The following is a 17,500-nucleotide window of genomic DNA, read 5'->3' as shown; positions in this document are numbered from 1 at the left end:
TCTGCAAGTATTTCGGTATTTCTGGCATTTTTCGGATGTAATCATCTTGGGAATAACTCATCTCTGTGATTAAGAAGTACCAATGTGAAACTATTTACCGCCGTGATTAAATTGAACGACACCTGGCCTTTGGACCAAATTAGATTGGGTCCAAAAATCAATGCCAGATTATCGGCTCCCATTTTATTCTTGTCTGAGTGTTCAATCACCTGCCAGGCAAAAGATGAAAAATAAATAAAAACGAAGATAGAAAAAGGAAAAGGTTAGTAAAAAAAAAAAAAAAAAAATGATTAAAGTTAGAAAGAGTTAATAAAGAATTAGTGATACAGAATTAGTAATATAGATACATGCATGCATGTGTGTGTGTGTGTGTGTGTGTACACAAACATGTTTCAAAGAGATTTATTTCCAGAAACAAAATAATATCATTTGACGCCTTTAAATAATTAATCTGGAATTTTTAGAAGACATACCTCGTGCATAATGCATTAACAAACTTGAAACACTGAATATATATATATATATATATATATATACAAGTCAGTAAATAGTGGGGTTGTGTTAACCGCACGTGGAGAAATAATAGGAAAATGAAAAAAAGCCAGAATGCTGAACTGGGAGCATAATTTAATAGAGATTTTTTCTAACCGGTTTTCATTGCGATGAAGCAAATTATCAAGAAGAAGGAGAATGAAAATATTTTTTTACAAAGAAGTACAAAAAAGTACAAAATGAAGAAAATAATATATAAAACAATAATATATAAAAAAAATAAATATACCCATACATTATATTGTCTTTGAGCTTTTGTAGTTCAATAGTAGTTCATGTATAAATTGGTAGGAAAAATAAGGATGCATGAGAGTTGAGAGTTTTGTTAGGTTTAAAAAAAGGGTTAAAAGCTTGTGTTAAGCAGGAAATGTGGTGTCAAAACAGGAAGTGTGTGTAAGGGGAGACAAGTGTTTTTAGTTAGAGTTATGAACTCTTTTTTTCTCGAGTAACCTCATTTATGTCCTTACTTGCGCAGGTTGCCAAAACTTCTATATCGGACAGACGAGCCTCCCATTACGTAGAAGAGTAGCTGTCCATAAGGAACAAATAAACCTCCCTCAAGACCGCCAAATTCCACTCAGTGGCCACATAGACTCTTGCGCCAGAAACAAAAACCCTAAATTCATTATATTCCCTTTCTATCAATGTAAAGACAAAATCTCCACACAAGAAAGAATCAACAAGGAGAATCTTTTCATAGAGAAATTCCAACCATTTCTTAACACACACCCACCTCAGTGACCTTATTTCTCTATGAACAGACACAAACTTCCTGTTTGGGAAAAAAAGAGTTCATAACTCTAACTAAAAACACTTGTCTCCCCTTACACACACTTCCTGTTTTGACACCACATTTCCTGCTTAACACAAACTTTTAACCCTTTTTTTAAACCTAACAAAACTCTTAACTCTCATGCATCCTTATTTTTCCTACCAATTTATACATGAACTACTATTGAACTACAAAAGCTCAAAGACAATATAATGTATGGGTATATTTTTTTTTTTTATATAGTATTGTTTTATATATTATTTTCTTCATTTTGTACTTTTTTGTACTTCTTTGTAAAAAAACATTTTCATTCTCCTTCTTCTTGATAATTTGCTTCATCGCAATGAAAACCGGTTAGAAAAAATCTTTATTAAATTATGCTCCCAGTTCAGCATTCTGGCTTTTTTTCATTTTCCTATATATATATATATATATATATATATATATATATATATATATACACACACACACACACACACATACATATATATATATATATATATATATATATATATATATATATATATATATATATATATATATATATATGTTTAATGGTAAAACACATGACGCGTAATCGCAGAGATGTGTGTTCGTGTCTCATGGCTGGCCGGCAACGTATTTTTCTGCATTATATGGATAATTTATCCTGATCCCGCTATTTATAGCATTATCACGCATTTGAGAAATAAATTTATTTCTGTATCTTACAATACATCTCAACGCTTCTAGAAAAAGAACAAACTTTGTTTACTTTCATCGTAAAGTTGAATATATATATATATATATATATATATATATATATATATATATATAAACAATTGCAGTGTGGAAGGTGTTTATAAGCCAATTAAGAAACACACAAAAACCGTTAGATTCACTCCAACATTTAAAATTAATTTGCCAAAATATTTTCGCCGCTATATTAAGAAACTTATGTAATAAATTTTGAATAGGGAGTTTTTACAACATCAACTCTAAGTCATGGACTGCTTTTTGTGGCTTTAAGTCGTCGGAGTTTGTGTCAGTTTCGGTAATAGAGAGAGCAATTGAAAGGAAGCGTCGTTTCGAAAAAAGTTGGTATTCACTTGCCAGCTCCCGTATTTAGTCTCGACCAGCTTTATGTGGCCTTAAGTCGTACAAAGAAGGAAGGAAAACTTTAAAATTCTTTTGAAGCAAACAAGCAGTCAAGGAATGTTAATAGCGGATAGATTTTTCACACAAAAAAAAATTTGATAATAAAAGAATTATTACACTAAAAACTTGGTTTTGTACCTTATTTATATATAAAATACTACGATTAGCTGTCATTCTTGACATTATGGGACCAGCTAGTATATCTGTATTATATGTGTGTTACACTAAACAATATTGTTATTTGACTTACTTCGCCAAGGAAAGTGATGATGTATTTCAAGAGTTGATAATTCTCTTCCGGAAGTTCTTCCAGCACCATTTGCCGTGCCTCAGACACAAGTTGGTCTTCTTTTAAACCTGAAAATAACCAGAAATAACACAACAGTCTGTTAATGTTCAGCAGAATATAGTACTTGAATACCAAAAGATAGAGCAATATGCTTTATCAACATTAGTTAGATACTTTTCGGGAATGCCAACTTCCAAATCATTTCTCTCTCTCTCTCATTCTCTCTATTAATTTTTTCTCTTTCTCTCTTAAATATGCAATTTACAATCCAAATATTGTTGCTGTCTAGTTGGCCTCGTGGGTAAGGGTGTTAGCCAGTGACGAAAGTGATAGAGGGTTCAATCTCTGCCAGATACAACACTTCATTTTTATCTCCAAGCAAATACCTTTTTTTTTTTACTCTTTTACTTGTTTCAGTCTTTTGACTGTGGCCATGCTGGAGCACCGCCTTTAGTCGAACAAATCGACCCCAGGACTTATTCTTTGGAAGCCTAGTACTTATTCTATCGGTCTCTTTTGCCGAACCGCTAAGTTACGGGGACATAAACACACCAGCATCGGTTGTCAAGCGATGTTGGGGGGACAAACACAGACATACAAACACATACACACATACATATATATATATATATATATATATATATATATATATACATATATACGACAGGCTTCTTTCAGTTTCCGTCTACCAAATCCACTCACAAGGCTTTGGTCGGCCTGAGGCTATAGTAGAAGACACTCACCCAAGATGCCACGCAGTGGGACTGAACCCGGAACCATGTGGTTCGTAAGCAAGCTACTTACCACACAGCCACTCCTATGCCTCTCTCTGTTTTTCTCTTTTCTTTTTTTTTCTTTCTCTCTCTCATTCTCTCTATTAATTTTTTCTCTTTCTCTCTCTATTTTTCTTTTTTTCTTTTTCAAACGACAGACAAAAGAAGGGGACAAACGAACGAGTGAACAGCTTGTGGAGGCGGCCCCTTACCATACAGTCTCGTAATGGGTTCGGCTAAGTCATAGGTTAGAATCGGTTCTGGCAGTTCTCGTAGAAATTTCTTCAATATTACAGCAGGAATGTGTTTGTTGTCGTACTCTGCATAGTTCACTGTATCACCTGAAGAATATGGAACAAAAGACGAACATCAAAGAGAATAACAAAACGGCGGCAGATGGTGGTGTTGGCGCTGGATTGGATATTCAGGGAGGGGATTAAAAGAAATGGCATCAGATGGGTGGATGAGGAGATTTATAAAGCATTGTGCTTGATGAGGGTGGATAAAAAAGGGAATGTATTAGATAAGGGTGGAATGGAAGACGTGAGGGTTATGAGAGATTGTCTTAGACAGAAATGGAATGGATGTTAGATAGGGGTGGGAACAGAAGAGATGAGCATTAAAAGAGATTGTGTTACATAAGGGTGGATGAAAGAGATTGTGTTAGACAGGGTGGAAATATGTAAGATAAGGGTGGGAATGGAAGAGTGTTCTGAGTTCAAATTCCGCCAACGTCGACTTTGTCTTTCATCCTTTCAGAGTCGATAAATTAAGTATCAGTTGCGTACTGGGGTCGATATAATCGACTTCCCCCCTCCCCCAAAATTTTGGGCCTTGTGCCTAGAGTAGAAAAGATAAGGGTGGATGGATGACAAGGGTGGATGGATCTTTGCTCTTTTATCTTTCACTTGTTTCAGTCACTAGACTGTGGCCATGCTGGGGCACTGCCGTGAAGATTTTTAGTCAAATGAATCGACCTCAGTACTTATTCTATTGGTTTCTTTTGCTGAACTGCTAAGTCACAGGGACGTAAACACACCAACACTGGTCATCAAGTGGTGGGTGGGTGTGTGGGGAACAAAGATACACACTCAAACATATATATATGTATTATGATGGGCTTCTTTCAGTTTCCGTCTATCACATCTACTCACAGGTCTTCAGTTGGTCTGGGGTTATAACAGAAGACACCTGTGCAGGGTGCCGTGCAGTGGGACAGAACCTGGAAGCATGTGGTTGGGAAGCAAACTTCTTACCACCCAGCCATGCATGCATCTATAGAATGATGAGGATTATAAAAGATTATCTAAGATAAGGGTGGGACAGGGGTAGATAAGAACATGAAAGAGGTAAACAATGGTAAAGAGAAGGTTAATAAAGGGTGGAATAGGGGTGGGGGAAGGAATGAGAGAACGGTTATAGAGGGGGGAGGAACGGGAGAGTTTAAGTGAGGAGGGGGAAGAGGAGATCATAAAGGGTAGGAGGAGAAAAGTGAGAGAGAAAGTATGAGATTAAGGAAGGAGGAAAAACAGGAAATGAAGCTGCTGCTGTTGTTCCGTCTTGTCGTACCCACCTGCATTGATTTTGTTCTGTACGTCCTTGATGACAGAAGCACTGGCTGACCTTCGGAATATTCCTTCAGTGTCCAAAGCTGAAAACAATCACAAGAGAAATGAAGTTTCCTGGTCTTCCTGTAGTTCTTACTACTACTACTACTACTACTACTACTACTACTACTACTACTACTACTACAACAATAAATAATTAAAACTTCTCAGGTACCCGCACCCCCAACCAACATGGCTGTAGTCGAATGACTGTAAAACGAATAAAAACACTAAAACGAAAGTGATTCTGTAAAAGATGAAGATGAAGTCTGTCAATAATTTACCGTATTTTCTGAGATATTCGACAGTGTGAACAACAATCGGGGGTATGGTTTCTCCAGATTGGCGTTGGATACTGAAAGCAGAATGGAAAAAGAAACAGTTTTAGGATGAAATAAAATATATTGCATTTATTTTTTTTATTCAAGAACTAATCAAAGCAAAGAGAGAGAGAGAAAAGCAGACCATCCCCCCCCCCCAATCCCTACACATTCCAACAAGAGCAAGAGCCTTTTTTGGGGGTTTGAGACTTTTTGGCACAGCCATTTTGGCGCTGCCTGTTTGGCGTTGCTGATTCGGTGCTGAATGATTTAACATCAGACGTCTTGTAGACACTTGCTCAAGGCACCACACAGTAGGACTGAACCCAGAACCATGAGGTTGTGAAGCAAACTTCTTAACTACACAACCATTCCAATGCCTACCATTGCCATTTTTTTACTGAAAATCTTGTGAGAAAAAATTTAAAAACAGCAACAATAATATTTGCAAAAAAAAAAAAAAAAAAAAAAAAAAACTGGCAAAAGCAACAAAAAAGTAAATGATAATAAAATTGTAATTAACTCTTAATGAACTTACACATTTAATGAAACTCCAAACTGTTGATTTTTCTGTGGTTTTGTGGATTTTGTGCTGGGATCTGTGTAGGGGTAGGGTGGTTTGTTGGCCGATACTAAACGGGCATCATGTCTTGAAAGAAGGAAAGAAATATTAATCAAAACACATAATCAAAATTATTATAATCAGATATGCTGCCAGTGTGCAAGCACTCACTCATTCTCTCACACCCACCCACCCACCCACCCACCCTTCTATCCATCCACCCACCCACCCACTCATCCACCCTTCTATCTATCAACCCACCCACCCCACTCACCCACCCACTCACCCATCCATCCATCCATCTGCCTTTCTAATATTTCTAATAAATCAAGCAACCACATAAAGGATCTCTTAACTGGCACACACAAAAAAACCCAACAACAACCCCCCCCCCCAGAAACCAAGGCATAAAAGAAAGCAAAGAGTTCTTACTCCAAGACTGGTTGAGGAACGACCAATTGGTTGAAATGAAGATGTTCCTTGAGTTCATGTAAATAGTTAACATACATCACTTTCTGACCAAATTTGACGCTAAACAAAGAGCAGAAATGAAAATGGTAATTAGTGAAATATTAGGGGCAAATTGAACGATTATTGAGACCCAGATCAGTATTGATCAAGCAGACACAGTCTATCTAAGGATACATTATCTAAAGTACAAATATACTAGTTAGTATTAGAATACACTGGACTGCAAATATAATACATTACACTGTAGTCAGTAAGAGTGTATTAGTGTATCTAGGACTACATTATCAGATGTGTTAGACATTACATATTAAGCATTAATATTTATAGTTGTTTAGGCACAGGTGAGCTCTGGTCTATCTGACCTATGTTTAAAAGTGTTCCAGCTATGGCCATCCACCCTTTTAATAAGACATGGTGTGCCGAGGACTACATAACAAAATGTATAATATACTAGTTAGTATTAGTATATCTAGGATTACATTATCTAATGTGTTCTATGCTAGTTAATATTGGTGGCTTGGTCGAAATACAGCTATTCTAAAAGACACTTGCCCAAAGTGCCATGCAGTGGGACTGAACCTGGGATGGCATGGTTTGGGAAGCAAACTTTTTAACCACCGTCTACCTGCATATACAACACTGGAATAAATTAGGAGGGGTCAGGGAAACTCATGAATTGACCCGAAAGGGCTGCAATGATTAAAGGTCACTTGGTGGATTAAATGTCATTGATGTAGATAATCTCTCTACTTTTTTCCCCATATATGGTAAAAATTTAACGGAATAAAGACAACCATGTTATAATAAAATACTGCAATACTAACCTCAAAACGGGTTTGAACAAAGTCCACAGAATCCGGATAAAATTGGTTGGATGAACCAAATACAAGGCTTTTAGGTTTTTTTTATATCTGTGGAATAGCAGAACAGAGGAAAGAAAGGAATTTATTATTATCATTATTATTATTATTATCATTGTTCAACATTTGGTAATTTCAAGCAAATGCCTACTATGGGAGAGTCCAATCATCCTGGAATTGTTTGTGTTGTTGTTGTTGAAGATGGTGATGATGATGATTGTATTGGCGATGATGCTGATGAATGCGGTGAGAGTAACAATGATGGTGTGACGACAAAGGGGACGATGGTGGTGGTGGTGGTGGTGATGACAATAATGATGATTGCGATGGTAACAATAGTGATGATGATGAGAACAGTAGTGATAACGATGATGGTGGTGGTGGTGACGACGACAACGACGACGAGAAAGCTAACTTACTTGCGGTCAAACTCCATGTACGTGTGTAGTAGCCAAGTGAGCTTGGGTTTGTTTCGGCTGTTCAAGCCATAATGGAAGTAGATGACCGTGTAGTCGTTCTCTACGTATTGGTCAAGGGTGTATTTAATGTAGCTGCAAAAAGAAACAACCACAGATCATAGACATATAACGTTTGTATATACATACACACACACACACACATATATATACTGGAGTCTGGTGTCGCCTCCTGGTTCACCAGTCCTCAGTCAAATCGTCCAACCCATGCTAGCATGGAAAGCGGACGTTAAACGATGACGACGACGATGATGATACATACACACACACACACATATATATATATTACCAGTGTCGCCTTACTGGTACTTGTGCCGGTGGCACGTTAGAAAACATTCGAGCGAGGTCATTGCTAGTGCCACTGGACTGACACACACACATGGATACACACACACACACAAAGATACATATACACACACATACACACACAAAGATACATATACACACACATACACACACAAAGATACATATACACACATACACACACAAAGACACAGATACACACAAGGATACACTGACACATGCACACACACACACACACACAAAGATACATACACACACACAGATACCCCACAAGCACCCACAGACTTAAAAAGAGTGTACCTACGCCAGCAGTCGTTTGTGGTCCAGCACTTTACTCGATGGCAATCGGCAGGCAGAAAATATTATGACTTTTCTCCCATAAACATCGTCTCCTGTGGAAGAAAAAAAAGGAAAATGGTTAAAAAGGAGGGAAAGGATAAAAAAAAATGTCTTCTTTTCTTAAACATTTCAAACTATTTCAAACAACACATTTAAAAAGCTTGCAGTGATTTCATAGGAATTACTGTTGTTGGCACTCCGTCGCTTACGACGTCAAGGGTTCCAGTTGATCCGATCAATGGAACAGCCTGCTCATGAAATTAACGTGCAAGTGGCTGAGCACTCCACAGACACGTGTACCCTTAACGTAGTCCTCGGGGATATTCAGCGTGACACAGAGTGTGACAAGGCTGACCCCTTTGAATTACAGGCACAGCAGAAACAGGAAGTAAGAGTGAGAGAAAGTTGTGGTGGAAGAGTACAGCAGGGTTCACCACCATCCCCTGCCGGAGCCTCGTGGAGCTTTAGGTGTTTTCGCTCAATAAACACTCACAACGCCCGGTCTGGGAATCGAAACCGTGAGTCCGCTGCCCTAACCACTGGGCCATTGCGCCTCCACTAGGAATTACTATAACATTACTGCCAGCTGCGTGTATAGCGAAGGCAGGTCTTTCTCTGCTTAGAGACTGTGACAAAAGGGGCTGTGTGGTGGACCCGTATGAAAGGTTTGAAGACAGGCACATTCCTATCTAGTCAAGCCCTCATCGGTTTCTTCAAATATCATTTGAAGAAGGTGAGGGAAGAGATGAAAGTGCTGCCTTCTGGTGTGTTTATCAAAAGACGGTCGACAGTGGCAAAAATGGTGAGACCAAATGGATCTACTCTGAATATGCTTTTCTAAGCAGGAGGGAAAAAACTGGAAGAGGGTACTTTCTTGTGCCTTGGGGATGGCCGAGTAATCCCGGATTGTTGTGTTGGGTTTTAACCCGGATTACTTTAAGTGGACTGCCCCACTATCGGGGATCCTATTTATTTATTATTCCACCAGAGTCAACTTTGCCTTTCATCCTTTCGGGGTCAATGAAATAAGTACCAGTCCCCTCCCCACAAATTTTAGGCCTTGTGCCTTCAGTAGAAAGGATTATTATTATTATTATTATTATTATTATTATTATGAGGATGCATGGTCTAGTGGTTAAATGCGTAACTGGTACTTAATTTATCGACTCCGAAAGGATGAAAGGCAAAGTCGACCTCGGCGGAATTTGAACTCAGAACGTAACAGCAGACGAAATACCGCTCAGCATTTCGCCCGGTGTGCTAACATTTCTGCCAGCTCAATATGATTCTTGTTTCTTTACTGCCCACAAGGGACGACACACAGAAGGGACAAACAAGGACACACAAAGGGATTAAGTCGATTACATTGACCCCAGGGAATATTCCAGAGATATAGTCTTTCTGTACTTCTTTCCATTTTGGCACTGAATCCATTATTGTTCCTACTACAGAAAACAAATGGTTACATGATAGGATCTTCAAATGCTAGAAATATCAAAGTAACTCATAATTTCTTTATCGACCCCGAAAGGATGAAAGGCAAAGTCGACCTCGGCGGAATTTGAACTCAGAACGTAGTAGCAGATGAAATACCGCTAAGCATTTTGCCCGGCGTGCTAACGATTCTGCCACATCACCTGAACAATCACCTGGCACTCTCAGTCTTCTATTTCGATGCCAATGTAACAGACTTACCAGCAATTTCCACAATGCCATAACGAGAAACATCGCTGAATTCTCCTTGTTCTTGTTCATCTTGTTGTACCTGAAACAATATGGAGAACTTGCTTTAACATTAATTAAAGACTTAACAATCACTAATACCAAAGTTTACATTTATTAACGATTAGTAAACACTGCTTCTGTTCTTTAACCCCAAATCAGCAGACATCCAGCAGGCTTTGGATAAAAAGACATTCCAACTTTGACTGTCCTGTCTTTTATTCATGCATAGTGTATCTTGGACTCCACTATCTAATGTGTCATTCCTTGTTGTTATTGTCGTTTAATTCCAGATCAGTCCAGGATGATCCTGGTTCCAACAATGACCATCTAGTCATTTATTCATGCATCGTGTATCTTGGACTCCATTATCTAATGTGTCATTCCTTGTTGTTATTATCGTTTATTTCCAGATCAGTCCAGGATGATCCTGGTTCCAACAATGACCATCTAGTCATTTATTCATGCATCGTGTATCTTGGACTCCATTATCTAATGTGACCTTTTTTCTTGTTATTGAGCTCTGGCCTGTGATCAAACATGTTCCAGTAATGACCATCCCATTAACTCAGGCACAGTGTATCTCGGACTCCATTATCTCTAATGTGTTCTTTGTTGCTGTTGCTGTTTAGCCCCAGGCTGGCCCCGATCCAACAGACCTGTGATCAAAGATATTCCAAAAATGACCATCCAGGGGCTTATTCAAGACTACATGATCTAATGTGTCTTTCTCCTTTGTAAGACAGTAGGATACGATGAGGGAGATTTGACAGCTATTTCTAGCAATTTCATCAACCATGCAGGATGTATGATCATAAGCATCAAGTGTAAAATGAAAGTGGGGGGAGGGGCAATCTTGGTCACTCTCGACCGAGCAAGATATAAGAACAAGTGTTCAAGACCAGTCTGGCCTGTTCATTATGCATAGTGCACCTTGGACTACATTATCCTACAGTGTTGTTCAGAAAGAAAGTCCAAAATAAATAAAAATACAAATGGAAGTGTGGTTTGAGTGAAATTTGGCTACTGTTTCTAGCATGTCTCGAGACCACATAGAGGCTCTCACGTGACGTCAAGGAAGAATTTGGTACATGCAGAGTTATGTCCCTTCCTCATATAATTGAAATCACGGCAACGGTGACAGTTGAACTTCTACACCCATAAAGCAGGCTTCTCTCAGTTTCCATCAACCAAATCCCTCGACAAGGCTTTGATAGTCCTGGGGCTATAGAAGAACACATTTTACAATGGGCTGTGCTATGAGACCGAACCCAAGACCAGATGTTTGGGAAGCAAGCTACTTAACCACACGGTAACGCTTATGCATATATTTTTTTTTATCTTTGATTTTTTTACATGTTTCAGTCATTGCACTGCGGCCATGCTGGGGCACTGTCCAGTACTTTTTCTAACGGTCTTATTGCCGAACAGCTAAGTTATGGGGATGTAAGCACACCAACACCGGTTGTCAAGTGGTGGAAGGGAATGAACACAAACAGAAAGATATATGCATATATACAGGCATGGCTATGTGGTAAGAAGTTTGCTTCCCAACCACATGGTTCCGGGTTCAGTTTCACTGTGTGGCACCTTGGGTGAGTGTCTTCTACTATAGCCTCGGGCCGACCAAAGCCTTGTGAGTAGATTTGGTAGACGGAAACTGAAAGAAGCCTGTCGTATATATGTATATATATATATGTGTGTCTGTGTGTGTCTGTCACACTCACCGTTGCTTGACAACCGATGTTGGTGTGTTTATGTCCCCTTAACTTAGCAGTTTGGCAAAAGAGAATGGTAGAATATGTACTAGGCTTACAAAGAATAAGTCCTGGGGGTCGATTTTTTTGACTAAAAAAACTCTTTAAGGCGGTGCTCCAGCATGGCCGCAGTGAAATGACTGATACGTGTAAAGGAACAAAGGAATATATACACACATAAACACATACATATATAATTATATACACACACACACATATATATATACATATGTATATATATATATATATATATACATATATATATATGTATATATACATATATATATGTGGTTGGAATAACAAACTTCTTCCCACACAGTCATGCCTCAGTAAAATAAAAAAAAAAAAACTACTCTTACCTGAGATGGACCAAGTTCTTTTTCAAAATCCTCGTCAATTAATCCATCAGGTGTGATGGAACCACTACGGAAAGCACTCTCCTCCTTGTTGAGTTCTATATAAAAAAAGGAACAAAAAAAAAAATTACATTAGATTAATCATTATTCCGGTTTTACCATTTACCCAGAGAAGGAAGGGCACCATCTATGGCACTTTATTTTTCCAAACCCTTCAAGACTGGCAGGAAAATAAAAAATAGACCAGTAAGTTATTCTGAAACCAGAAACCTGTCCTCAAATGTTTGTAACAGAATGAATGCCTTAAAAGGCCCCTAAGAACCAGAAAATGGTGTTGAATTGGGTAATGGATTAAGCCCTTTGGGACCAACCGCCACCTGAGATTATCCATGGATCTATGCTATAGACTTCTTATTTTAAAGTGATCTGAATTTAAAATCTTCCATTAAAAATTTTGTGTTAATTTATGTTTCAGACTCCAGTTTAATAATGATAAAGTTATTTTTCTAAATTCTTCATTATTACCAAAATTAATTAAAACAAGGAGTAAAGAGACCCCCTTCGGTCATGAATGACTATGAGATAGAACCCAGAAAGTTCCCCTCCAAGGCACAAGTCCAGGCAAGGCTGTTTATGGAAGATCAGCAGTCGCCCATGCATACCAGCCGCCCCTCGCCATGCCACTAATGTTATCCAAGGGAAAGGCAAAGGGGCTGATACAGCTTGGCACCAGTGACCATCCTTGGATCTTACCTTTACACACACACACATATATATATATATATATATATATATATATATATATACATATACATACATATATATATTACTGGGAAGGCCATTTTATGAGACTACCCTGGGTTTCCCGTCCAGAAAGGGTTTAGCTTTATGGCGTATCGTCAGACCCCAAGGCTTTAAGCTAACAGATTTTGGGGTCTGATGATACACCATAAAGCTAAACCCTTTATGGAAGAGAAACCCAGGGTAATCCCATAAACTGGCTTTCCCCAGTAAAATATACACTGCTCTACATCTTAGAGGGTGCTTCTTCTCTGGATCTACATTTTCTACACACACACACACACACACACACATATATTTGCAGTGATGAGGTGTGTTATTCTTGGATGCATGCACAGTATCAGATTGTGTAACCCTACTTATTTCTGACAAGACAGGATGATCATGGCTGGAATGCCTTATGAAGTCACACCTGAAGTTACCCCCACCCCACCACTCAACATCAACTAATAGCAGACATTTAAATGTTCAATATTCATATTTGCTTGAATAAAAACAGAGGTAGGGGGATTCTAAGTGGTCATTCGACATACTAGAAATAGCAGCAAACTACCTCTCACTACGCATCCCACTGTCTTATATAATATAAACAAAACACACGAGATTGTACAGCCCTGCTTATTTCTGTTCAGACAGGATGATCGTGGCTGGAATACCTCGGATCATAAGTCTGCTAAACCAATCCCTCCCCCACACACTCACACACACCAATTCACCGTATTTAAAGATCTAAATTCCTTATTTCTCCATCTTTCCGTTCTACCAATCTTTTCCTTCGTTCTCATGTTAAACCTTATCGATATCATAATTTCTTCAGGAACAATAACGAGACAACAGCAGCACTGTTGCTGCTGCATCTGCTATTGTTGTTGCTGCTGCTGCTGCTGTTGCAGATTGCAGCTGTTACTGCAATACATAATCACAATCGCAGATAAGAACAAGCATTTATTTATTTATCTATTTTTTTTAAAAATAATTTTTCCATTGATAATACTGCAAGACGTGGTCTTGTTGTTAATCAGAAACAACCACCACACAATATCACGAGATTACAGAACTGCAATATCTAAAAAAGAAACAAGGTTACAATCTCCTTCTCTCCTTCTCCCTCTCTTTCTCTCCACTCCATAAAACGCCTGCAGCTGCTCTCAGTTGCAACAAAGCTGTGCACTGATACATGCAGAGAGGTTCCTGATAGAAATAATGCATGCTGAAGGCCAACAGTAATAACGAACCAATTTATGTTATATAATAGGAGCAGATGTGGCTGAGTGGTTAAGAGCTTTGCTTCAAAACCACACGGCTCCTGGTTCAGTCCCACTGCATGGTACCTTCTACTATAGCTTCGGGGGTCGACCAAAGCCTTGTGAATGGATTTGGTTGGCAGAAACTGAAATAAAGCCCGTTATGCATGCATGCATGTCTATGTGTGTATGCGTGTGGGTGTCTGTGTGCATGCATGTGTGTGTATGTATGTATGTACAGTAATCCTTCGACTATCGGGAGTGTTATGTTCCACCCCACCCCCGCCCGCGTTAGGTGAAAATCCATGTAGTAGAAACAGTACTGTACAGTATATTTTTTTTTATTATTATTTTTACTTGTATATATTTATTTTTATTATAAATGCAAAACAACACCACAGAAGAATTGATGTCAGCTTAAATAATAAACTGCGATATGGCAAGGGATTACTGTATATGTGTGTGTGTGTGTGTGTATATATGTATGTATGTATGTATATATATATATATATATATATATATATATATATATATGGTAGACGGAAACTGAAAGAAGCCCATCACGTATGAGAACCCAGGTTCAAAATTTCCCCAAGACACCTGATGAAGGCTGGAGGGTGAATCAGCCGAAATGTTGTGTTAACAACAAACAAGATGAGGACAAATATCCTTCTCTTATGCCATCTCACCCTTTCTCTTTCCCTTTCTCCTCTCTATTTCTCTCTTTCTCTTTCTAGCTCTCTTTATCTATCTATCTATCTATCTATCTAAGGTACCTTAGGAATGAGAACCCAGGTTCAAAATTTCCCCAAGACACCTGATGAAGGCTGGAGGGTGTATTAGCCGAAACGTTGTGTTAACAACAAACAAGATGAGGACAAATATCTGTCAAATGTAAATAATTCCTCATCTCTTAAATATAGAACTGTAATAGACTTGTCATCTGCGAAACAAGTGCACCTGTTAACTGGGGGCAAACCAGAGTAGCAAATCCTCCATACCTTCATCATGCAACTAGTGCAGCTGTCATCCCTGAAACTCATGCAACTATCATTCAGGCCCCACCGCGAACTACTGCACATGCCACTCATGCAACTGATGCACCTGTTCACCAGGCAAATTACTGCAGCAGCCCTCCACAATCTCACCATGCAACTGTTGTCCATGCAAATGATGCACATGTCTTTGGTTGCCAGTTACCCTAAAACTTTCAAAGTGTAGAAGATTGCGTAACAAACTAACCTGTAACCCTCAAAAATGGAAATTTTGATTGTAATATATATATGTATGTATGTGTGTGTCGAAACCATAATGATATCTGCAGGGCAGCTGATGATGGAGGTATGTTGGATTCTTGGTATGGCTGTTTTTGTATATGTGAAATAGTATTATAGCACATCCTTTTGATATATATATATATATATATATATATGTAGAGTTAATGCATTTCCATTCCCCTGTTTAATCCTCCCCCCCCACCTTCCCAGTCCTCGGGGGCCTTTAGGAGGGTCCACTCTGTTGTAGACCAATAGATTTAGCGTCTCTGAGGAGAACCATATCTCTCCTTCTGGTACCAGTCTAGCAAGCCCTGAAAAATAAAAGTACCATGGATGCTGTCCTTCCTTCTCTGACTAAGAGGTAACAAATAAAGAAATAAATAAAAATAAAAATGAAATAAAATAACACAACTTTCTCGTTTTCATGATCAGATGAATGGCGAAAGTCTGGAATGGTAAATGTTTATGATTATGATGATGACTATAGTGGTGGTGAGGGTAGAGAGGGATAATGATGGTGATGGTGTTGGTGAAGTAGTATAGGATGGCTATGGTGGTTGAAGTGTAATAATAATGGTTGACAAGAACGGTGGTGGTAGCAGCAGCAGCGGAGGCAGTGGCAGTGATGCTGTGATGGTCATGGTGATGTAAATGATGATGTTGATGTGGAGACGGAGGATGGTGAAATGATAATAATGATGATTTGGTGGAAGAGGAGGAGGAGGAGGAGAAGAAGAAGAAGAAGACGGTAGTGGTGATGGAAGTGTTGATATTATGGTGACGATGATGACGACAATGATGACAGTGATGTCGATGACAGTGATGATGATGAGTGATGACGATGACAGTGGTGACGATGACAGTGATGATGATGACAGTGATGATGATGAGTGATGACGATGACAGTGATGATGATGAGTGATGACGATGACAGTAATGATGATGACAGTGATGATGATGAGTGATGATGATGACAGTGATGATGATGAGTGATGACGATGACAGTGATGACGATGACAGTGATGACGATGAGTGATGACGATGACAGTGATGACGATGACAGTGATGATGCTGACAGTGATGATGATGAGTGATGATGATGACAGTGATGATGATGAGTGATGACGATGACAGTGATGACGATGACAGTGATGATGATGACAGTGATGATGATGATGACAGTGATGATGATGACAGTGATGATGATGACAGTGATCGTTCAGCATCAACAGTGAAAGAAGTGTGTTTCACAGTAAAACAGACAAATGCCACCACATCAATAGGCCAAAAGAAAAAAAAAATCACATTTATAGGCAAAAATAACAATAGGCAAAAAAATCACAAGAATAAGCAATCATCACATTAATAGGCAAAAATTATATCATAGGCAACCATCAGACCAATAGGCAACCATCACATTGATAGGCAAAAATCACATATCAATAGGCAAAAAATCACATCTAAAGATAAAAATGACATCAATAGGCAATCACCATACCAATAGGCAATAAAATGATATTATAGGCAACCACTACATGAACAGGTAAAAAAAAAACACATCAATAGGAAACCGCCACATCTATAGGCAGCCATCACATCAATAGGCAATGACCACATCTATAGGCAACTGTCACAACTATAGGCAGAATTAATAACCCCTTTCTACAGGCAAAGAGGGACAAGTTTGAGTAGTGTTTTTGTTGATTACTGACCCTCTATTACTAATACATTCATTAGTAATATATGTTAATTAATTAAAGTACTGAGTTGGCATATAAGTTGTGAACAAATTTACATATATATGTTTAATAAAGATGGGTCTGTCCTCTCTGGGCTAATAAACCTCATATTTAAACCACAATGAGTTTGTGTGTCAATTATT

The 17,500-nt window shown here is 38.5% G+C and overlaps 1 protein-coding gene across 11 annotated transcripts in view; it reads right to left on the bottom strand.

Annotated features, from left to right (window-relative positions):
* LOC106883793 (rho GTPase-activating protein 1) overlaps positions 1 to 17,500 on the bottom strand; it is a 63,367-nt gene that overhangs the window by 230 nt on the left and 45,637 nt on the right. For all 11 annotated transcript variants that reach the window (XM_089343229.1, XM_089343233.1, XM_089343236.1 and 8 more), the window contains 12 exons: positions 12,300 to 12,394; positions 10,157 to 10,226; positions 8,427 to 8,514; positions 7,763 to 7,894; positions 7,308 to 7,394; positions 6,445 to 6,543; positions 5,989 to 6,099; positions 5,415 to 5,485; positions 5,097 to 5,174; positions 3,736 to 3,864; positions 2,712 to 2,818; positions 1 to 209 (listed from right to left, as the gene is read on the bottom strand). The exon at positions 1 to 209 is cut by the window's left edge and continues 230 nt beyond it. In XM_089343229.1, the coding sequence (XP_089199355.1) occupies positions 42 to 209; positions 2,712 to 2,818; positions 3,736 to 3,864; positions 5,097 to 5,174; positions 5,415 to 5,485; positions 5,989 to 6,099; positions 6,445 to 6,543; positions 7,308 to 7,394; positions 7,763 to 7,894; positions 8,427 to 8,514; positions 10,157 to 10,226; positions 12,300 to 12,394 (1,235 nt within the window). In that variant the 3' untranslated portion in view covers positions 1 to 41. The remainder of the gene's footprint in view (positions 210 to 2,711; positions 2,819 to 3,735; positions 3,865 to 5,096; positions 5,175 to 5,414; positions 5,486 to 5,988; positions 6,100 to 6,444; positions 6,544 to 7,307; positions 7,395 to 7,762; positions 7,895 to 8,426; positions 8,515 to 10,156; positions 10,227 to 12,299; positions 12,395 to 17,500) is intronic.

The sequence above is a fragment of the Octopus bimaculoides genome, chromosome 27 (genome assembly GCF_046866305.1).
Source record: "Octopus bimaculoides isolate indiv1 chromosome 27, ASM4686630v1, whole genome shotgun sequence".
NCBI classification, from domain to species: domain Eukaryota; kingdom Metazoa; phylum Mollusca; class Cephalopoda; order Octopoda; family Octopodidae; genus Octopus; species Octopus bimaculoides.
Note: the sequence above shows the minus strand (reverse complement) of the source record. Positions and strands in the feature narration are given on the sequence as shown.